This window comes from Squalius cephalus (assembly GCF_949319135.1).
Source record: "Squalius cephalus genome assembly, chromosome: 18".
NCBI lineage: Eukaryota > Metazoa > Chordata > Actinopteri > Cypriniformes > Leuciscidae > Squalius > Squalius cephalus.
The window spans coordinates 26,040,340-26,058,067 of record NC_137139.1 but is presented as its reverse complement, the minus strand read 5'-3'; the positions used below and the strand labels follow the sequence as shown (position 1 = coordinate 26,058,067).

The window sequence follows — 17,728 nt, the reverse complement described above, 5'->3', positions numbered from 1 at the left end:
TGACATTGAAAGTCCCGCTCGGAGCGGTAAATCAAACAATGATTTGTCCCTAAATAATGATAAATTATATCATAATATATTATATATTATTATTATTGATAGGACGATAACAGGTGTCGTGATCAGCACTGCTGCTGTATCAGTCAGTGATCAGCTTTGCAGTAAAAAAAACAGGACAAGGGAGATATAAATTATGCATTATTAATTATAACAAATAAATTATGCCCAAAATACGGGACATTTGGCAACCCTAACGTTAGTTTTTCCCTTCCCCAAGAACAAAGCACATAACGTTAGCAGGGTTGAACTGGAACAAAAAAAATTAGATCAAATTTGCTAATAAAAATGAGCAAAATATAGCTAACAGCTCAGATAACTGCGATTGTCTGCAACAAATCGGAGAAAATCAAGACAGAAGAAGAGGTCTACGATGCCTACGGATGTTGGTTGATCACAAACTTCCAAGATGCCGTCTGCAAGTGTGTTTATGTCGATTGCGTGGGTATTAGAGATTTTTTTGCGATTGTCATGGGGTTTCTCAGATTTCGATTGAGACCGGTAAGCATTAGCCTCGATAGTAGTCGTGTCTCCTTCATTGCGTATTTTAATATTTTGAATATATCCCTCCACTGCATACTGTAACCCCTTTTGCCTCGATCTGGAAGATATCGCGGAGGTATTGCTCCAAAAAAGGTCACTGACACGCACGGGTATACCTCTTCCCGTCATGACAATCTGTCGTGCTGGTCGTGTTTGACCATTTGTTTGTCGGACGTAGCAACAGTAACTAAGGGGGGCGGGGCTCGGCGAATGGCTAATTCTTGCGATTTTTTTCAAGTGATCTCAGATTGAGCTCAGGAAGATGTATCCCAAGTTTAGCAAAAAAATCTCTTTCCGTTCACAATTTACAACCGTTTTAGTAAAAGTGGCCCTAGTGCCATCAAATATGTTGGTTCCCCTTATCGACCGTTAATTGAAACGAATCCTTACAATTACAGTAGGGTTTCAGCACTTTGTTGTCTCGATCAGACTAACGGCTTTGAAGATAACCACAATTTTTTAAAGCTCTAAATGACACTTACAAAAACTATAAGGCGAAACCTGGCATGTTTGGTATTGTTGGACTCGGCAAGGATTCTTAGGAGGTCCCTCCTGTGAAAAAAACACGGGCTTGAAACTTCTAAGGCTCCTTCAAGGCATTGTGCCAGTGACATGTACTGAGTTTTTTGAGATACACCAATGTTCTCATAGACTATCATGGCACCCTGGACAAAGACACTGCATGCCAATTTTCAGTAGACTAACGGTTGGGTGCGCTTATAGCTATTTTCATGATTTTTTTCACTGTTATAGCACCACAAAGAGGCCAGTTGTCACGATTTTTTTCATGTCAACTCAGATTGAGCTTATGAACATGTGTCCCAAATTTAGCGAAAATATCTCTTTCCGTTCACAAGTTATAACCATTTTATAGCACCACCAAGTGGCCAATTGTCATGATTTTTTTTCACGTGACCTCAGAATGAGCTCATGAACATGTGTCCCAAGTTTTGCGAAAATATCTCTTTCAGTTCACAAGTTATAACCGTTTTATAGTGCCACCTAGTGGCCAATTGTTGCGATTTTTTTCATGTAATCTCAGATTGAGCTCAGGAAGATGTATCCCAAGTTTAGCAAAAAAATCTCTTTCCGTTCACAATTTATAACCGTTTTGTAAAAGTGGCCCTGGTACCATCAAAGATTTTGGTTCCCCTTATCGTCCGTTAATTGAAATTTACAATTTTTTGGATGATTATTGATTGTCAGACTCCAGAGAATATTCTTGCAGTGATTTGGTTCCGATCGGGCAAAAAACCTAGGAGAAGTTTGCAAAAATAGTTTTTTCAAAAAAATGCAATTTACTCGAAATTGGCGCCTGAAGGGCGAGCAAATCGGAGATAGCCATTTTGTCCGCCTCGAGCCAAGGATTCCAACGATATAAGACACTTGATCCTGGGACAAACGGTCTAAGAGTTATGAGCGATTTTGTACTTTTGGTTGCTGTAGCGCCACCTATGGGCCAATCGGGGTCATACTCTGATAGGTTGTCCCCAAATTGAGGCCTACCATCTGGCCAGGTTTCAAGTCTCTAGGCCTTACGGTTTGTCCTGCACGATGCGTTTTACGAATCCTTACAATTACAATAGGGTTTCAGCATTTCATGCTTGAACCCCTAATAAGAATGAAGGCTTTTTGCCAGTTATAGCGCCACCTGTGGTCCGATCTCCATGAAACTCTGCATGCTTCCTCAGCATGTTCTGACACATATGCTCATCAATTTTGGTGAAGTTCTGAGTTTTCATTTGGGATTTATAGGCTTTTTAGTGTATTTTGCCACGCCCCTTTTCTAAATGACCCTGTTACAGCCACCCAAATGGCAAAGTTCAACTTTTTTTTGATAATTATTGATCTAGAGAGTCCAGAGAATTGTCCTAGACTGGTTTGGTTCCGATCGGGCGAAAAACCAGGGACTAGTTCGCAAAAGTAGGTTTTGGACAAAATCCGACATAGCAGAAAATTTTCCCTGCCTACATCCAAATCGGAGATAGCCATTTTGTCCGCCTCGAGCCAAGGATTCCAACGATATACGACACTTGATCCTGGGACAAACGGTCTAAGAGTTATGAGCAATTTTGAACTTTTGGTTGCTGTAGCGCCACCTATGGGCCAATCGGGGTCATACTCTGATAGGTTGTCCCCAAATTGAGGCCTACCATCTGGCCAGGTTTCAAGTCTCTAGGCCTTACGGTTTGTCCTGCACGATGCGTTTTACGAATCCTTACAATTACAATAGGGTTTCAGCATTTCATGCTTGAACCCCTAATAAGAATGAAGGCTTTTTGCCAGTTATAGCGCCACCTGTGGTCCGATCTCCATGAAACTCTGCATGCTTCCTCAGCATGTTCTGACACATATGCTCATCAATTTTGGTGAAGTTCTGAGTTTTCATTTGGGATTTATAGGCTTTTTAGTGTATTTTGCCACGCCCCTTTTCTAAATGACCCTGTTACAGCCACCCAAATGGCAAAGTTCAACTTTTTTTTGATAATTATTGATCTAGAGAGTCCAGAGAATTGTCCTAGACTGGTTTGGTTCCGATCGGGCGAAAAACCAGGGACTAGTTCGCAAAAGTAGGTTTTGGACAAAATCCGACATAGCAGAAAATTTTCCCTGCCTACATCCAAATCGGAGATAGCCATTTTGTCCGCCTCGAGCCAAGGATTCCAACGATATACGACACTTGATCCTGGGACAAACGGTCTAAGAGTTATGAGCAATTTTGAACTTTTGGTTGCTGTAGCGCCACCTATGGGCCAATCGGGGTCATACTCTGATAGGTTGTCCCCAAATTGAGGCCTACCATCTGGCCAGGTTTCAAGTCTCTAGGCCTTACGGTTTGTCCTGCACGATGCGTTTTACGAATCCTTACAATTACAATAGGGTTTCAGCATTTCATGCTTGAACCCCTAATAATAAAACAAAAGTTAAAATTTGGTAAAAACTATTATAGAGCTATTATGCACTATAGAAGTTATACACTGTGTGTTTGTGGTTTCAGCCCCAGTCTCGTCTGTATAGGTGTTGCTTTCTGCAGGTGGAGTGTGTAAGTGTGTGTGAATGTGCTTTCGTTCCCAGCTGGGGTGAGCTACACTATTCTCATAGCACAGGGTAATGAGGCAGTCTAGGAGCTCGGCAGGACTCACCAGAGCAGAGCGGGAACATGTCTGCCCAGCTGAACAGAAAACCAAGTGGCTGGCTTGGGAAACCACACTCAATGGTTCAGTTACTGTCTCCCCTCAGAAACTGAACAAGAGTCAGTATTCTCTGGCCTTCACTGCAAACCCAAATCAGTTAATATCATCAGTTTATAGTGTGATTACACTGAATCCCACAGTCACTGAAAACCCTGAAATGACAAGGAATGTTTTCTAAAAATTTAATTTCCATGCCAGGAAACACATATTTTGAAGACAATCATTCAAAAGTTTGGGGTCAGCAAGATTTTTTAAATGTTAAGTTTAATTATATTGAATATAAATATATTGAAGTAGAAAATGGTTATTTTAAATCTGTGATGGCAAAGCTGAATTTTCAGCATCATTACTCCAAGCTTTTATTGTCACATGATCCTTCAGAAATCATTCTAATATGTTGATTTGGTGCTCAAGAATTCTCATCAACATTTTAAAAAATGGTTGTGCTGCTTAAAATTTTGTGCATTTAGAAATCTGTTGTCATTATCCTTGCTGGAAAAAAAAAAAACTTTTGAGTGGTGAGTGCTTGAAATTGCTTTTAATCTTTATCAAATATATTTTCACAATTATTGTCCCTTTATCATGAATATCTGCATTATTATTTTTTCAGCATGTGGAGAGTGAGAAAAAAAACCCAAAATTTTGATTAATTTTTTTTTGTACTAAAATCAACCTTTAGTGTTGCCGGATCCATTTCTTACCTTCACTTGACAACATAACAAACTGATGACGCTGGGTCGGTTAATGTGATTTGTGCTTCTCTGTATTTAAAATCAGTGCAACCTTTTCACCCTCCTACTGATGCCTGTATAAACAACCAAACCGACCTTGACTTTTTGATTCCAAGCAAACTGCTGACTCTCGGTTGACCTTTCTCCTCCTGTAGCCTGTCCCTATTGATGACTCCTTCTGCGGTTTGGACATCAACCAGCCCCTCGGCGGCTCTCAGCTGGTGACCGGACACACGCTTTATACGGAAAGCCGGGACCGCATGACCTCGGTGACCTCCTACGTCTATAATGGCTACTGTGTGGCTTTTGTTGGCACCAAGAGTGGACGACTGAAAAAGGTGAGTCTTGAGTGCAGGAGTTTTAACTCAGCGGTGGATTGAATGTTGTGGCTCTGAAAGCTGAGACGTTTTACGGAGTTGGAAATGTTTGATTTAAATGGAAAAGTTCTAGATCTGTAACCTAAGATACAAGCAAACGGTTTTGTTCGCAAACAGTGTGTCACGTTAGTTATTAATGATGTCTTCTGGAGGAGCACCACTTTGAACTGCTCTACTGGCCTCATTTAAAAGTATAGATGGAAAAGAGGGAACCAGAAACTTTTTTGCCTAAATATTTAATACCTTTTTGTAGGATTCTTCTGGTTCTGTTCACTTTCTCGTCCATAATGGGCAGCTTAAAGTGACCTCAGGGGTTCCTGTCTACCTCCCAAGTCTATAAATTTTTATAGAATGTCTTCTCAGCCAAACCCAAGGAAAGGATGTTAGACACAAGAGCCAAATGCTGTTGAGAGTATAAGGTTATCAGATGCTTAATTATAATATCTTTCAGGTAAATAGCATTAAGATAATGTGTTAAACATATCTTTTGGTTGGTAATAGTAGTGTAATAGACAAGAAACCATCACTCAACTTCTATCAAGAGTATTTAACGGAGGTGTTAGCATAGAACAATAACTAAATAACTTTATCTATTTTGATATGTTTATTTCCACTCTAAAGAGGCTTTTGTATCAGAGGAACGTTTTCATAGTTCCTATAACTATTGGCTGAAATAAAGTACTCGCTTTTTGCTGTGTTCACACCGCAGGAACTGGGAATGATTTTAGTTCTAGGAATGCCTTTTGGGGGAACTAAATTAGCTCCTACTTCAGAGTCTGGTCTAACCCAGCACAATAGGAACTAGTAGTGACGTAAGTGTATGTTGATTGGCCAAACGCATGTGGAAACACCTGTCTTCAACCACACAGCAAACACTTTTCGTATACTGGAACTTTCTTTGTATAACAGTTCTATCTAATGACATGTTAGACAGGACTGTTAAACAAACCGTAAACTAATGAAGACGGAGAATGGGAGCGCTGTGTGCTCAGGCATTCTTTGTGGCTTCAGAATAAAAGTCCCACACAAAAACCAGAGTGGCAGGACATGTGAGTTACTTCAGAGTTTTGGGTGCGAAAACAACCAGGAAAATGGCCCTAGGGGGAAATTTAGCTCTCTGGGTTCTGCCCTGGTGGCTAGTTTTTTGTACATTTTCATTTAATATTTAGCTTTAATTTCAGCTTTATTTAAATTACTGAAAATAATTTTGAATGGTTTTAGTTCAAAAATTACAACACTAATATACAGTAAACATGCACTGAAATATTTAGATTTCATGTTGACTACAGATCTATCTGTGTGGTTCAAAATGTTTGCCCTTTACTGAGCTGGCAGTTTAGTAAGTGTTGACATGTTAGCATGTGGCTAATGGAAATGCTGTGGTTGGTAACAAGATGAGACTACCTTCAATACGCAATTATGAAGATGACTAGGGGTCTGTCAGCTGCTATTGGGACTCATACCTCCTTTGGGACACGACAGTGATGAGTGACAGGTTAGGCCCTGTTAGACGAGCAGGAACAGGCATGCCCACCTCCTGTCCTCACCCCACAGCAGCTGAAGGAGACACCAAAGAGATGAAGACAGAGAGAGACCTGCTCTACAAACGCTGGGTTTGTCCCTCATTCCCACCTGCCCCCCTACAAACACACACAAATAACAGCTGCCTTCCCAGACGCCAGGGAGAACGGACAATGTCAAAGAGTCAAACCGAGTGTTTGTTTCATGCCGGTAGCACAGCAACGTCCAAATTGTGTTTTGCGCCTTGATTAATTAATTTATAATTGAATCAGCACTGCAATCAGGAAGTGGCATCGGAGGCATTCGCTTTCTGTAATCCTCTTGTTTTAGTGGCTTATTAATTAATGTTATTTTTTTTTCTCCTCTCGGTTGGTACAATCAAATTAGGCCGACAGCGCTGTGCTCTTAGAAGTGCTGCCGCGGCATGTTTGTCTAGCCTCAAGCTCTTTGCTGAATGTCAGCCTGTGTGTATTATCGCCGCCCTAGTGGCCAGAGAGGAAAATGAGACGTACAGATATGGTGAGATTAGGGAGGTATTACCCTAGATGGAAACGCTGAGTATCTTGCGATAGTCTCTGCAAACCCTGAGGATTCGGTCACATCTGCACGGGGCGTAACAGTGTCGCAGGAAGAGGATGAGACAGTCTTATGAGAGCTTGTGTGTTTTGGAGAGGTTAGAGAGCTATCGCAGCCCCAAAAACTGTGTCTCTTGGAGAATACACAAACGAGTCCAGAGAGCTCAGGAAGCTGGTATTTGTGAGATTTTTCTCCATGAGCCTTTGCCTTCACTGTGCAACTCAAGCTGTCTGGCTGTGTTCCAGCTATTAACTATTTAATAATATTCACCGTATATTATCTATGAGTTTGCTAGTCATCTAAAATTAAGCAGCATCACTGATAATGTGATTATTTGCATATGCTTTTTATTTGGCCATGACGATTCCTAATGTCTCCAGATTCACCAGTATGAAAGTGTTAAGACGTTTTAATAGCACCTATAATTTATTTTTATGATCATTTGAATATGTATATATTTATAAATAATGCTATTTTTTTCATTTTACAATTTTCAAAATATAATTTTCAATTTTAGCTAAATGGCATGGCCCTAGTTGCTCTCATGTTGATGTTAACCTATAGACTGACAGGATTTTGATGCTCTGTAGGTGATATATTGTTGCACAGGGGTGAGTGGTTGTGGCTCGTTCTTTGAAGAATGGAGTCGGTTGCATGATCTGCCTATTCCTGCCCTCCACCTGCAAGAGGAGGGGGAGGGAATGAGAGAAAGAGGGGGAAAGCATAGCACAGTGGCAGCAAGAGAAGGGAAGAGACTGATGAAATGTGAAATTTAGCTCAGCTGAAGAAACCGGGCTTGCACTGCTGCCTGTAATTGGATTGGCTCCTTTCCCAAAGAGCAAACCCACCACTCTCTTTTTCTTTCTTTCCCTGCCTCTTGCTCTCTCTCTCACTCTCACACACATACACCAATTCCCCATTCAATCGACAGAGTCCCCTGCTGTACTCTTTCCTCTCTCTCATCATTCTCTCTCTCTGTATCGTGGTAAAGCAGATACTGGGACTTTTTCAGCATTGGCTCTTGTAGCTGGACTAGTAGCCGGACACACAAGTTGAGGAAAAAGCCCTTTGAATGAATTAATGAAAGCAGACCCTGTGCTGACCCACGGTGATATTGTCCTCATTTCAGCAAGCGACTGTAGGTTAAACAGTTCTAGCATTAGTCATTTTTACAATCCTTTTCTGAAATGTTGTCCCACTGGTTTAGGTAGTGAAAAATTGGATATTGTTGAATGTAAGCAACATTTACAGCCATCTACTGGACTTTGAGATTGATTATTAGTTTGCAGGATTCGGAAAACGTCGTAATAATTTGTACTAAGGATGTAACAGTATATACATTTGGGTCAATGATTTGGTCAACCAGTGATTATGTAAATGTAAGCGCTGATAATTATTTATCCCAAAAGGGTTAGTTCACCCAAAAAGGAAAATGCTGTCATTATTTACTCACCCTCATGTCGTTCCAAACCCGTAAGATGTTCATCTTCGGAACACAACTTAAGATATTTTTGATGAAATCCGAGAGCTTTCTGATCCCTCCATAGACAGCAACATCATAGCAACGTCATTGCAACTTTCAAGGCTTAAAAAGATAGTAAAGACATCGTTAAAATAGTCCATGTGACTACAATGGTTCAATTGTAATGTTATGAAGCGACGAGAATACTTTTTGTGCTAAAAAAAAAAAAAAAAAATGATGACTTTATTCAACAATTTCTTCTCTTCTGTGTCAGATCTCCTACGCTATTCACGTAGTAAACACAGTACAGCGCTTCTGGGTTCTCGTCACATGGACTATTTTAACAATGTTTTTACTACGTTTCTGGGCCTTGAAAGTTGCAATGACGTTGCTGTTTATGGAGGGATCAGAAAGCTCTCGGATTTCATCAAAAATATCTTAATTTGTGTTCCGAAGATGAACGAAGGTCTCACGGGTTTGGAACGACATGAGGGTGAGTAATTAATGACAGAATTTTCATTTTTGGGTGAACTAACCCTTTAAACTTTTAGTGAAACAGCTTGACGTGAAACTGAGCATCAAAATGTTATCATTTAAAGTAGAAATTCAGAAGTATTTTTCATTTTTGGGGACATCATGGAATTATGATTATTATTACCTTTATTTTTATTTATTATTTATAAAAAAAATTAGATGTACCATGATATATGAATATGAATTTAACCTATAGTGTATACTTAAGTATATACAGTATCACAGAACTTGATATTACTGTCTGATGCCATCACTGTACCATAGTATTTCCATTGTACTTTTCTGTCAGTAAAAAAATAAGCATGAGTATTTTCTCAAATGGTCACTGCTATATTGTGCTGTTCTTCTTTTTACTGCCAGAAAATGTTACAGTATTGTGTGTGTTATAGGCACCCGACCTTACACCAGTGGCAGTGCCCTCTGAGCTGATGGGTGGCAGAGCAGGGATACTGTTCACCTCAGCGGGATTTTGGCAGATAAGGGTGGCAAGGACAGCAGAATGAAAATCAGTTGCATTCAACGTCCCATTCAGCCATTTTACTTAGAGGTCATGATAGCATCTGATTTTTTTATAGAATTTTTTATCTGATAGCATGTGATTTTATATTCAAACATGCAGTTCTACAATTATAATACTTACTTAACATTTAAATTAATATTACTGTGTATACATCTTATTTGTAAGCATATATGATATTCATATTTTGCTATTGAAAATATCAGCCTCTGTTAGCAGAATTGCGTCAGATTAATTATAGGGCGTGAAGTAAAGTTTATATTGTGTTTTAAGTGCAAATCTCAGGGGAGAGTGCGGTCTTCCTAAGAGGAGGGGGACTACGTTAGGAGCGATCAGCCCCAGAGGGTTGCTTTTCTCTTTGATATTGTTTGAGAGGAAAAGACCGCATGCTAAAATTAGATCTTTAAAGTTATCCCACTGGGAGATTAGTGCTGATTTGAGATGGTCACACCATCTGAACTACATTAATCCAATCAGAGCGCAGGCATCGTGAACTGTGGGACTGAAGGAAACGGTGTGACTCAGGTTTACTAAAAAAAAAGTCAATTGAAAAGAGCACCTGGGCTAATTATACGCGCCCCCATTAGACATCCTTCTTTTCTAATTGGTGGTATAATAAGTACTGTGATATGAGTAGTTTGCATGACCTACATGGTAATTCCACTCATGCAAAAATCCCCAAAGGGAAAGGATTCTATGTCTGCATTATGTAGTGTTGGGAAAGCTACTTTGAAACTTAGTTTTCCAAGCCACAAGCTACTTATAATTTAAGTAGATAAACAACAGTCACGCTGCTCTTTAAAAATATAGCGAATATAGCTAAATTAATTTAAGTTAAGCTAAGTATTTAACCAAATATCAGATTATTTGATTTATTTGTAAATTAATAAGGATCTTAATCAGAGTGGCAGCATTAAAATATAATAAATTTACAGTAAATGCAAATAATAAAACTAGAAAGCTTAAAAAAAAATAAAAAAATGTGCTGTCAAATCGATTAATCGCGATTAATCACATCTAACATAAAGATTTGTACACACACACACATATGAATAAACTTTCTGTTAGATGCAATTAATTGTGATTAATTGATTTGACAGCACTAAAATTTATAAGTGATAGATGAGGTGTTGAACATGTAAAGATGTCTCTTTTGATCACCAATATATGTATTAAAAATGTATCAAATATATATTTTTTTTTAAATCGTTCTGACCCTAGTGTATTTTTAGTGTATTCTTTTCAATGCTAGTGTATTTTGCTCCAAAAAAAAAAAAAAAAAAGAAAAGAAATTGTTGCTTTGGGAATTGGTGATTCATTTTACATGATTATACATGTTCACCGATTTAGTAACATGAATCAGACTTCTGAACTCTACAATTGAGTGAGCAAGGACAATTTAGAAGAGCACGTTTGATTATTTCCATGATTTGTGTGACTAAAAGCTTCATCAACAATATAAAAACCAGCAATGTAGCGTCATATCATGCCACGTTGCTAGTTGTTGGAGAAACTAGCTGACTATACCATTTTGAAAATAGCTGCACTATCATTCTCCATGAGAAATGTGATAGCACTTTATTTTACAGTCCTGTTCGCCGTGTACATACTATGTACTACTTATACTAATTGCAATAACTGGGTAATAACTAGGTACTAACCCTGAACCTACCCCTAAACCTAACCTTAACCCATGTAGTTAGGTTATATTACCCAATACTTTGGATAACATATACTGTAAAATAAAGTGCAACCAGAAATGTAGTTATTAGCATGGCTAATTTTAGGTAGCTTCTCCCCAACACTGTTTTTATATGTTGTTTATGGTGGCATTAACATCTGAACCACAAACAGCGCATTGGGCACGCATGACCAAACCGATTCCTGTCATCTTGCTTCGTTAGCTAATCAGCATTTAGTTTGGACTGTGTTCCGACAGGGCTTGGAAGAACGGTTCAGGTGTCTTCCTTCTGGCAGCCAATTGAGACCCTAATTGGACAAATGTCTCATTGAACTGGTTAAGTGAGTTTCTGGGCACCCATCCCAATCTCCTCGACATTGACATCATCGCTGACATGGTGGATGTGTTCGGGACTGGAGCAGGGACGCAGCCGTGATCTGCAGCTGACTGCGGCACATGAAAGAAACTGCAGTTTAGTGGACTAAGCATGCAGCTGTGTCTGCTAGTTAGCTTAGCTAACACCTTTATTTTGTTCTTCGCATCCCTAGTGGTCTAAGGTGCTGTCTGATGTGCTAGTTGCTAAAATCTTTGATGTGCTGGGGAACATCTGGGTTGGTGGCTTTAAAGGGATAGTTCACTCAAAAATGAAAATGGTCATCATGTTCCAAACCTGTATGAATTTCTTGAAGACATTTTGAAGAATGTTTGTAACCAAACATTTGTGTGTATTTTTTCTATATGGAAGTCAGTGGTTCCTCACAACTGTTTGGTTAGGGTTCGAATTTTCATTTTTGGGTGAACTATCCCTTTAACGTGTTTATCTGTCCCAGCATGTACAGTAGCTTCCTGATTCTACCGTGTCGTCCTTTTGATTTGGTCCGTAATGAGCCATGGCTGAAGACGTGCATTATTGTCTGGGGAACACAGCAGGAAAGAGAGATGGAAATGGTGAAGGGGAGAAGAAAAGCTTTAACATGTAACATGCTTTCCAGCACTTCTGTAGCTACTTCAGAATAAAACCATGTCCGTCTCATGAGAATACACACAAAACTAGCATATGCTCACTGAAATGTACTGTAGCGGTATGCATTTTTAAAGATCCCATGAAATGGCTTGACACAGTTTTCTTTGCCATGTTGACATGTTACACTTTTTTCAAAGCTAAAAATCTTTCGATAACGTCACACTCGTGACGATCGGGAATTTCACCTGAGAGCAAAAGATTTCCCAACGCAGATTTTTGCATTTGGTCACACGGATTTGTCACGTAAACCAAAAGAAAGCTGCTTGGTTTGAAGGTGACTTCTGTGTGAGCTGAGCTTCATACTCTACACTACTAACATTTGACAAAAGACCTTTTTTGCCCATGAAATTTCATTAATATTTCGTTAATCTGACCACATCTTAACACAAATTGGCTTAAAACCATGCAGAGAACTCTGATGTTGATTTCATATATTTACATAATCGGTTTTAGAGTCTTTCCTCTCTCTCCAGATGTCTATACCACACTCTCCTTAGAGAGATAGGTAGAGATCATTTTTACTTTAGCAGAAACTTAATGAGTCATTTAGAAACAGCCTGTCAGCGGCAAAAACGCTCACTAGAGTTTGCTCCGCTAAGCAAAACTTGCCCGGCAGTTATGTGTTAATTTGTTTTTTCAAGGTCAAGGGGTCATCCGGCACATTGGTTTTCATACTGGTGGCATTTCTCGACATACTGCAACACTACAACAAATTCTGCTGTTGTGCGGCAACACAAATTGGTGTATCTGCAATGTCGTAGGCTGAGGTTATACTTTTCTCCTGCTGTTTCATAATTACTTGAATTGGACGCTTTTTATAAAAGCCAAGCTTTTCTTCTTTTAATTTCATATTTAGTGTGGTGTGTTGTTATCCTTGATTTTCTGGCTCCAGAGTATTTTAGTTGGAAAAAAAAGAAAGAAAGAAAAAAGATCAGCCATTGAGGACAATACAGTATCTGCTGCCAGATACAAACAGTTACGAGATGCATTTGTTTAAATGTTCCTCTTGGTTTCAGTGTTGTAAGGAAGCTTCAATTACATTGAACACAAATGAGCAAGACAATAGAACATGCGTTTCAATCATCATAACAATTTCTCACTCCTCCTTCAATGTCATGTTGAATTAGCATCAATCTGCCTGTAAATTGAATGCTTTGTCTATTTCCATCTGTCTCATATCACTGTAGTGACTTTAGACAAATATGATACAGTGTGACATATAATGACTATTATTCCCATATATTACAAAATATTTTCAATAATTAGTAATTAAATGTTTATTTATATTTAATATATCTATTATATATTATATATAAAAAATTTTTAAGACTTTTAGACCCTCTTTTGTAGCCTGTTTGCGAAAAGTAACAGTAATATCACATTTTAAACCACTATTTTCAGACATTTTGTAGTCGTGAAAGCAGTTTTATCAGCAGATGCTTCTTGATAGATTACAGTAATCATTATTGTCTGCTGTGATTGCAGATGGTGTTGCACCCTCAGTGCCACCTTGCTAACTCTCAGCGAGATTGCGAGCAATCTTCCTAATCATGTTACTGTACACTGGGCAATTCAACTTCAATTTGCCTCCTGCCAATAGTGGGAGACTCTGATTGGCTGTTGAAATTAGGAGCTGCGAGAGCACATATTGAAGATCGGCTTGCCCTGATTTTCCAAAGAGCCTGTTCTTGGATTAGACAAGGAAGAACTGGGTTCTTCGAGTTGATGCAATCCCTTTATAGACCAACAAGGTTGGTGATTTCAAATATCACAATGGTAGAATAACCTTTTAGTATTATTCTTGTATTTGAATGTTAAGAATCCTGTAATTTATAGTCTCAGATCTTAACAATAGTGATACTTGATGTCTGTGCTACTAAACTTTATAACGCTGTGTTTTGGTTAGCTGTGCTCTTTGACCATTTTTAGATTCAGTTTGACATTTTTGGTGCCATGACCCCTGGTTGACCTCTCCAATTGAAGCAGCAGAGACAAAAAGAGAGCAAGTGACTTCATTCTGCTATTCAGAGCAAGCCTCACAGTTCTTTAGGAGGGATCTCAAGCTTTCCTGGGCTGGCTCAGGACTGAAGCGCTGCTAAAGAGCCAAAGGCTGAATGATAGAGGGACCCTGCTGTTTCTTTCACTCATCAAACACACTTCCACACAAAGACACACACACACACACTCCTGCCCCCAGACCTCTTCCACTTATCTTCTTGGCACGGTCTTCAGTCGGCCTTCTGTCCGCGTACAGTCGTGTGTCCGAGCCTTATGTGTGTGAGAGCTGAGTACCGGCCAGCTGTCTTCCTTTCGCTTTTTGTGCCTCTGTAAGCACGTCCTTCGTCTTCTCTCTTTTCTGCGTCTCTCACACTGTCTTTCTAGCTAGTCCTTTACATTACCATTAGACAGCCCACCCTGCAGTGATCTCATTACTGACACACACACACTCTCTCTCCATTCTTTCACTCTCCTTTTCTTCCTAGCCATCTTTCGTTTCTTTCCCTAGCGCTTTATTTCGTGAGATTCTGCTTTTTTTCTCTCTGTGAATTATCGCTTTTTTTGTAGTCTCTCTGTTCTTTGTTTCTCCATTCGCTCTCTTTGCCACTGCTTTAAATTTGTTTTCAAACCATGTTTTTGTACTTTGTGCTGTAGAGGCGTTTTAAATCTCTGTGGACGCTCTATTAAAGTAATATTTTTTGCCAAAAATGAAATTATGTCATCATTTACTCACCCTCATGCTGTTTCAAACCCAGTGCAAGTGGGAAGTTTTAATGAATTGTACTAGTTGCTTTTTTTTCCCATTGAATTACAATAAATGAGCCAAGAAAAGTACATAAAGCTATAAAAAATAGTTCTTCTGACTATTCCAAGTCGTCTTAAAAGCTTTGTGCTAGAAACCGACCAAAACTGAGCTATTCACTAAAAATCTCGACTGGAACATTCATTAAAGTGGCAATGTTCAATTTTTAATTGACTCATTCTTTTGAGTCAAATTTTTACAATGAATCAGTTGATGCAATTCACAAAACTGTTTTGAATGATTTATTCAAGAATCAGACTACTTGCTACTATCAGAAACTTGAGTTTCACAGAGGTTGTATGCTATTCTGAACATAGCCATTGTCTCATTTTCTAGACTGATTGCGTTAAGATCAGGAGAGTTGATTAGGTAATTGATGCTAATACGCTCTCTCAGGATCCCGTGTGCACTGCATCTGTTTATTCCAACCCTTCTACTTTATTAATATCTTAACTATACATTTCTGCCTCTTCATTTAATATTCTTCATATCATTTTTCAGCGGAGCGGTACATTAGCCTTTTGACTGTCAGCCGTAATTGGTCTAAATGTCATGTGGTGGGTGAATTAACCTTGTGATTAGTGTTAGTCGTCATCAGAGGCCTGCATCCACGGCTCTTGTCTAAATTCAAGATGTGATACATTTTATAAACGCTGTTTCCTGAGAGCGCAATTCCAGTGATTCCAATGTGTGTGGAATCGAATATACTTATATAACCCCTTGCACAACAGAATAGTTCTGTTAGCTTTTCTTGTTCAAGTGGCAAACGCTATTTTGCTGGACACTCAAAACTCAAGTACACATATCACTATGAATAACAAAAAACAGACTCGAACCTGCATTGCCCACATGAGCACCAGAACTCAACATGACAGAACATGTATGCTAACCACTCTGACATATACTGTTCTCTTAAATTAAGCCTAAATTATCTATAAAATGTGACTGTTAAAAGTAAAAGCTGCTAAAACAGAGCAATGCGCTCTGTTTTAGCAGATTATGGGTTCAATTCCCAGGAAATGCATGCATTGTAAAACATATACAGCTTGAATGCAATGTGAGTCACAATAATGTCTGCCAAATGCATAAATGTGAATATAAGTACGGCAAATTGGACTGAAAATAACTGCTTTTGTTGGCTAGGTATCCACTGCGAGTTCTTGAAGTGAAACTGACACCTTTTCATCAAATGCAGATTGGGTCTCTGGTTGCATTTGACAGCGTTATGTCCTGCGGTTAACATCGGATAATGTTCAGCACCTCCTTTTCAATAATATGTCACTTCAGCTGTAGCGTACTGCATGTTCTTTCAGTGTTTTTGTTTAATTGAATACAGAGTGTCTAAGTCACTGTAATCCAGTCTTTCTCTCTGGCACTTGAGGTCTAAATGTAATTGTGTGAACTAGCAATTTAGGTCGTGGTTTCCACTAACATTTGACAGTATGATCAGGACTGGTGAACCACATAAGAAGATCTGTGCTCCCGACTCAAAATCTTCCGCTTAAGCGTTCAAAAGATTAGAGTTGCGCGGCATACTCATTGCTAACAGATGTCCTCGCGGGACCTCGTTCCAGTTTGTTTGGAAAAGGAAAACCTCTGTAATGACACAGAAACATCTATTTCATATTAGCAGGGCTGTGATGTTCGCTATTGGCTGTTCGCTGCTCGCTGCGGTCTGGTAGAAGCCCAGAGCATTAGCATAGCGCGGCTAGTCATCAGCACATCGATATTCAACCGGAGTGCCCGGCTCACATAATCACTGCAGGGAAAGCATTTGAAATTCATAGAAATTCCTACCAATCGTGTTGGCCTTTTTGATCTGCTACAGTGGAAATGAAAAGAAATTTCATAAGATTCTTACATAAAATTATAACCCACCTTTAGCATGGAAGGGAATGAGGCCGTTACAATAAAGGGGGATGGCACAGGGATAGATAATGTGATCTAGAGAGAGAGTTAAAGCATTTTTTTTGGCCACGGTTCCACAAATAGATTTCTACTGTCCGTCAGAGTGGACAACTGGCTGGTCGCCAGACCATATTGATTTACTTTACAAAGCACTTGAATGGGCCAGATATCTGTGATTACCCAATTCATTAGTGTAGTCTCTTAGAGCGGAGGGGAAATTAGATAAAAGCTAAGCCTAGAGATGGGAAAACCTCAAATTGTCCTGCATGTGCATGTCTGGATAGCTGGAGTGCACTTTAAACCAATTAAAACCTGCTTGGCTTTCACTACAGCAAACATTGTTGTACACCATGGGCCCTAGTTGTAGTTCGACCAACCCATTACGTTGTTGAAAAAATAGGAACTATTAATTTGTGGATAACTGTCGTTAAAGGGATAGTTGACCCCAAAAATGATTTACTCATCTTCATGTCTGTTTGACTTTCTTTATTCAGTAAAACACAAATGAAGATGTTTTGCATAATATCCTGGCTGCTCACTCTCCATTGAAAAGAAGTGAATGGAACTTTTCAAGCTCCAAAATGACAAAAAAAAAGCACCATAAATTTAGTCCATATGACTCATGTGGTCTATTCAAAGTCTTCTGAACCATTCGATAGCTCTTTGTGAGGAAAAGATTGAAATTGAAACCACTATCCAGAGAAAATACCTTTCACCGTAGCTCTCAAATCTCATTCACACTTGTGTTCATTGAGGCTCATTCGTGACACAAAAAAACAGAGAACTAATTTGAATTGTTCTGA

The 17,728-nt window shown here is 39.1% G+C and overlaps 1 protein-coding gene across 1 annotated transcript in view; it reads left to right on the top strand.

The window, feature by feature from the left end:
* Positions 1–17,728, top strand: part of plxna2 (plexin A2) — a 175,135-nt gene that overhangs the window by 8,726 nt on the left and 148,681 nt on the right. The window contains exon 2 of the mRNA XM_079849341.1: positions 4,681–4,863. Coding sequence (XP_079705467.1) covers positions 4,681–4,863 — 183 coding nt within the window. The remainder of the gene's footprint in view (positions 1–4,680; positions 4,864–17,728) is intronic.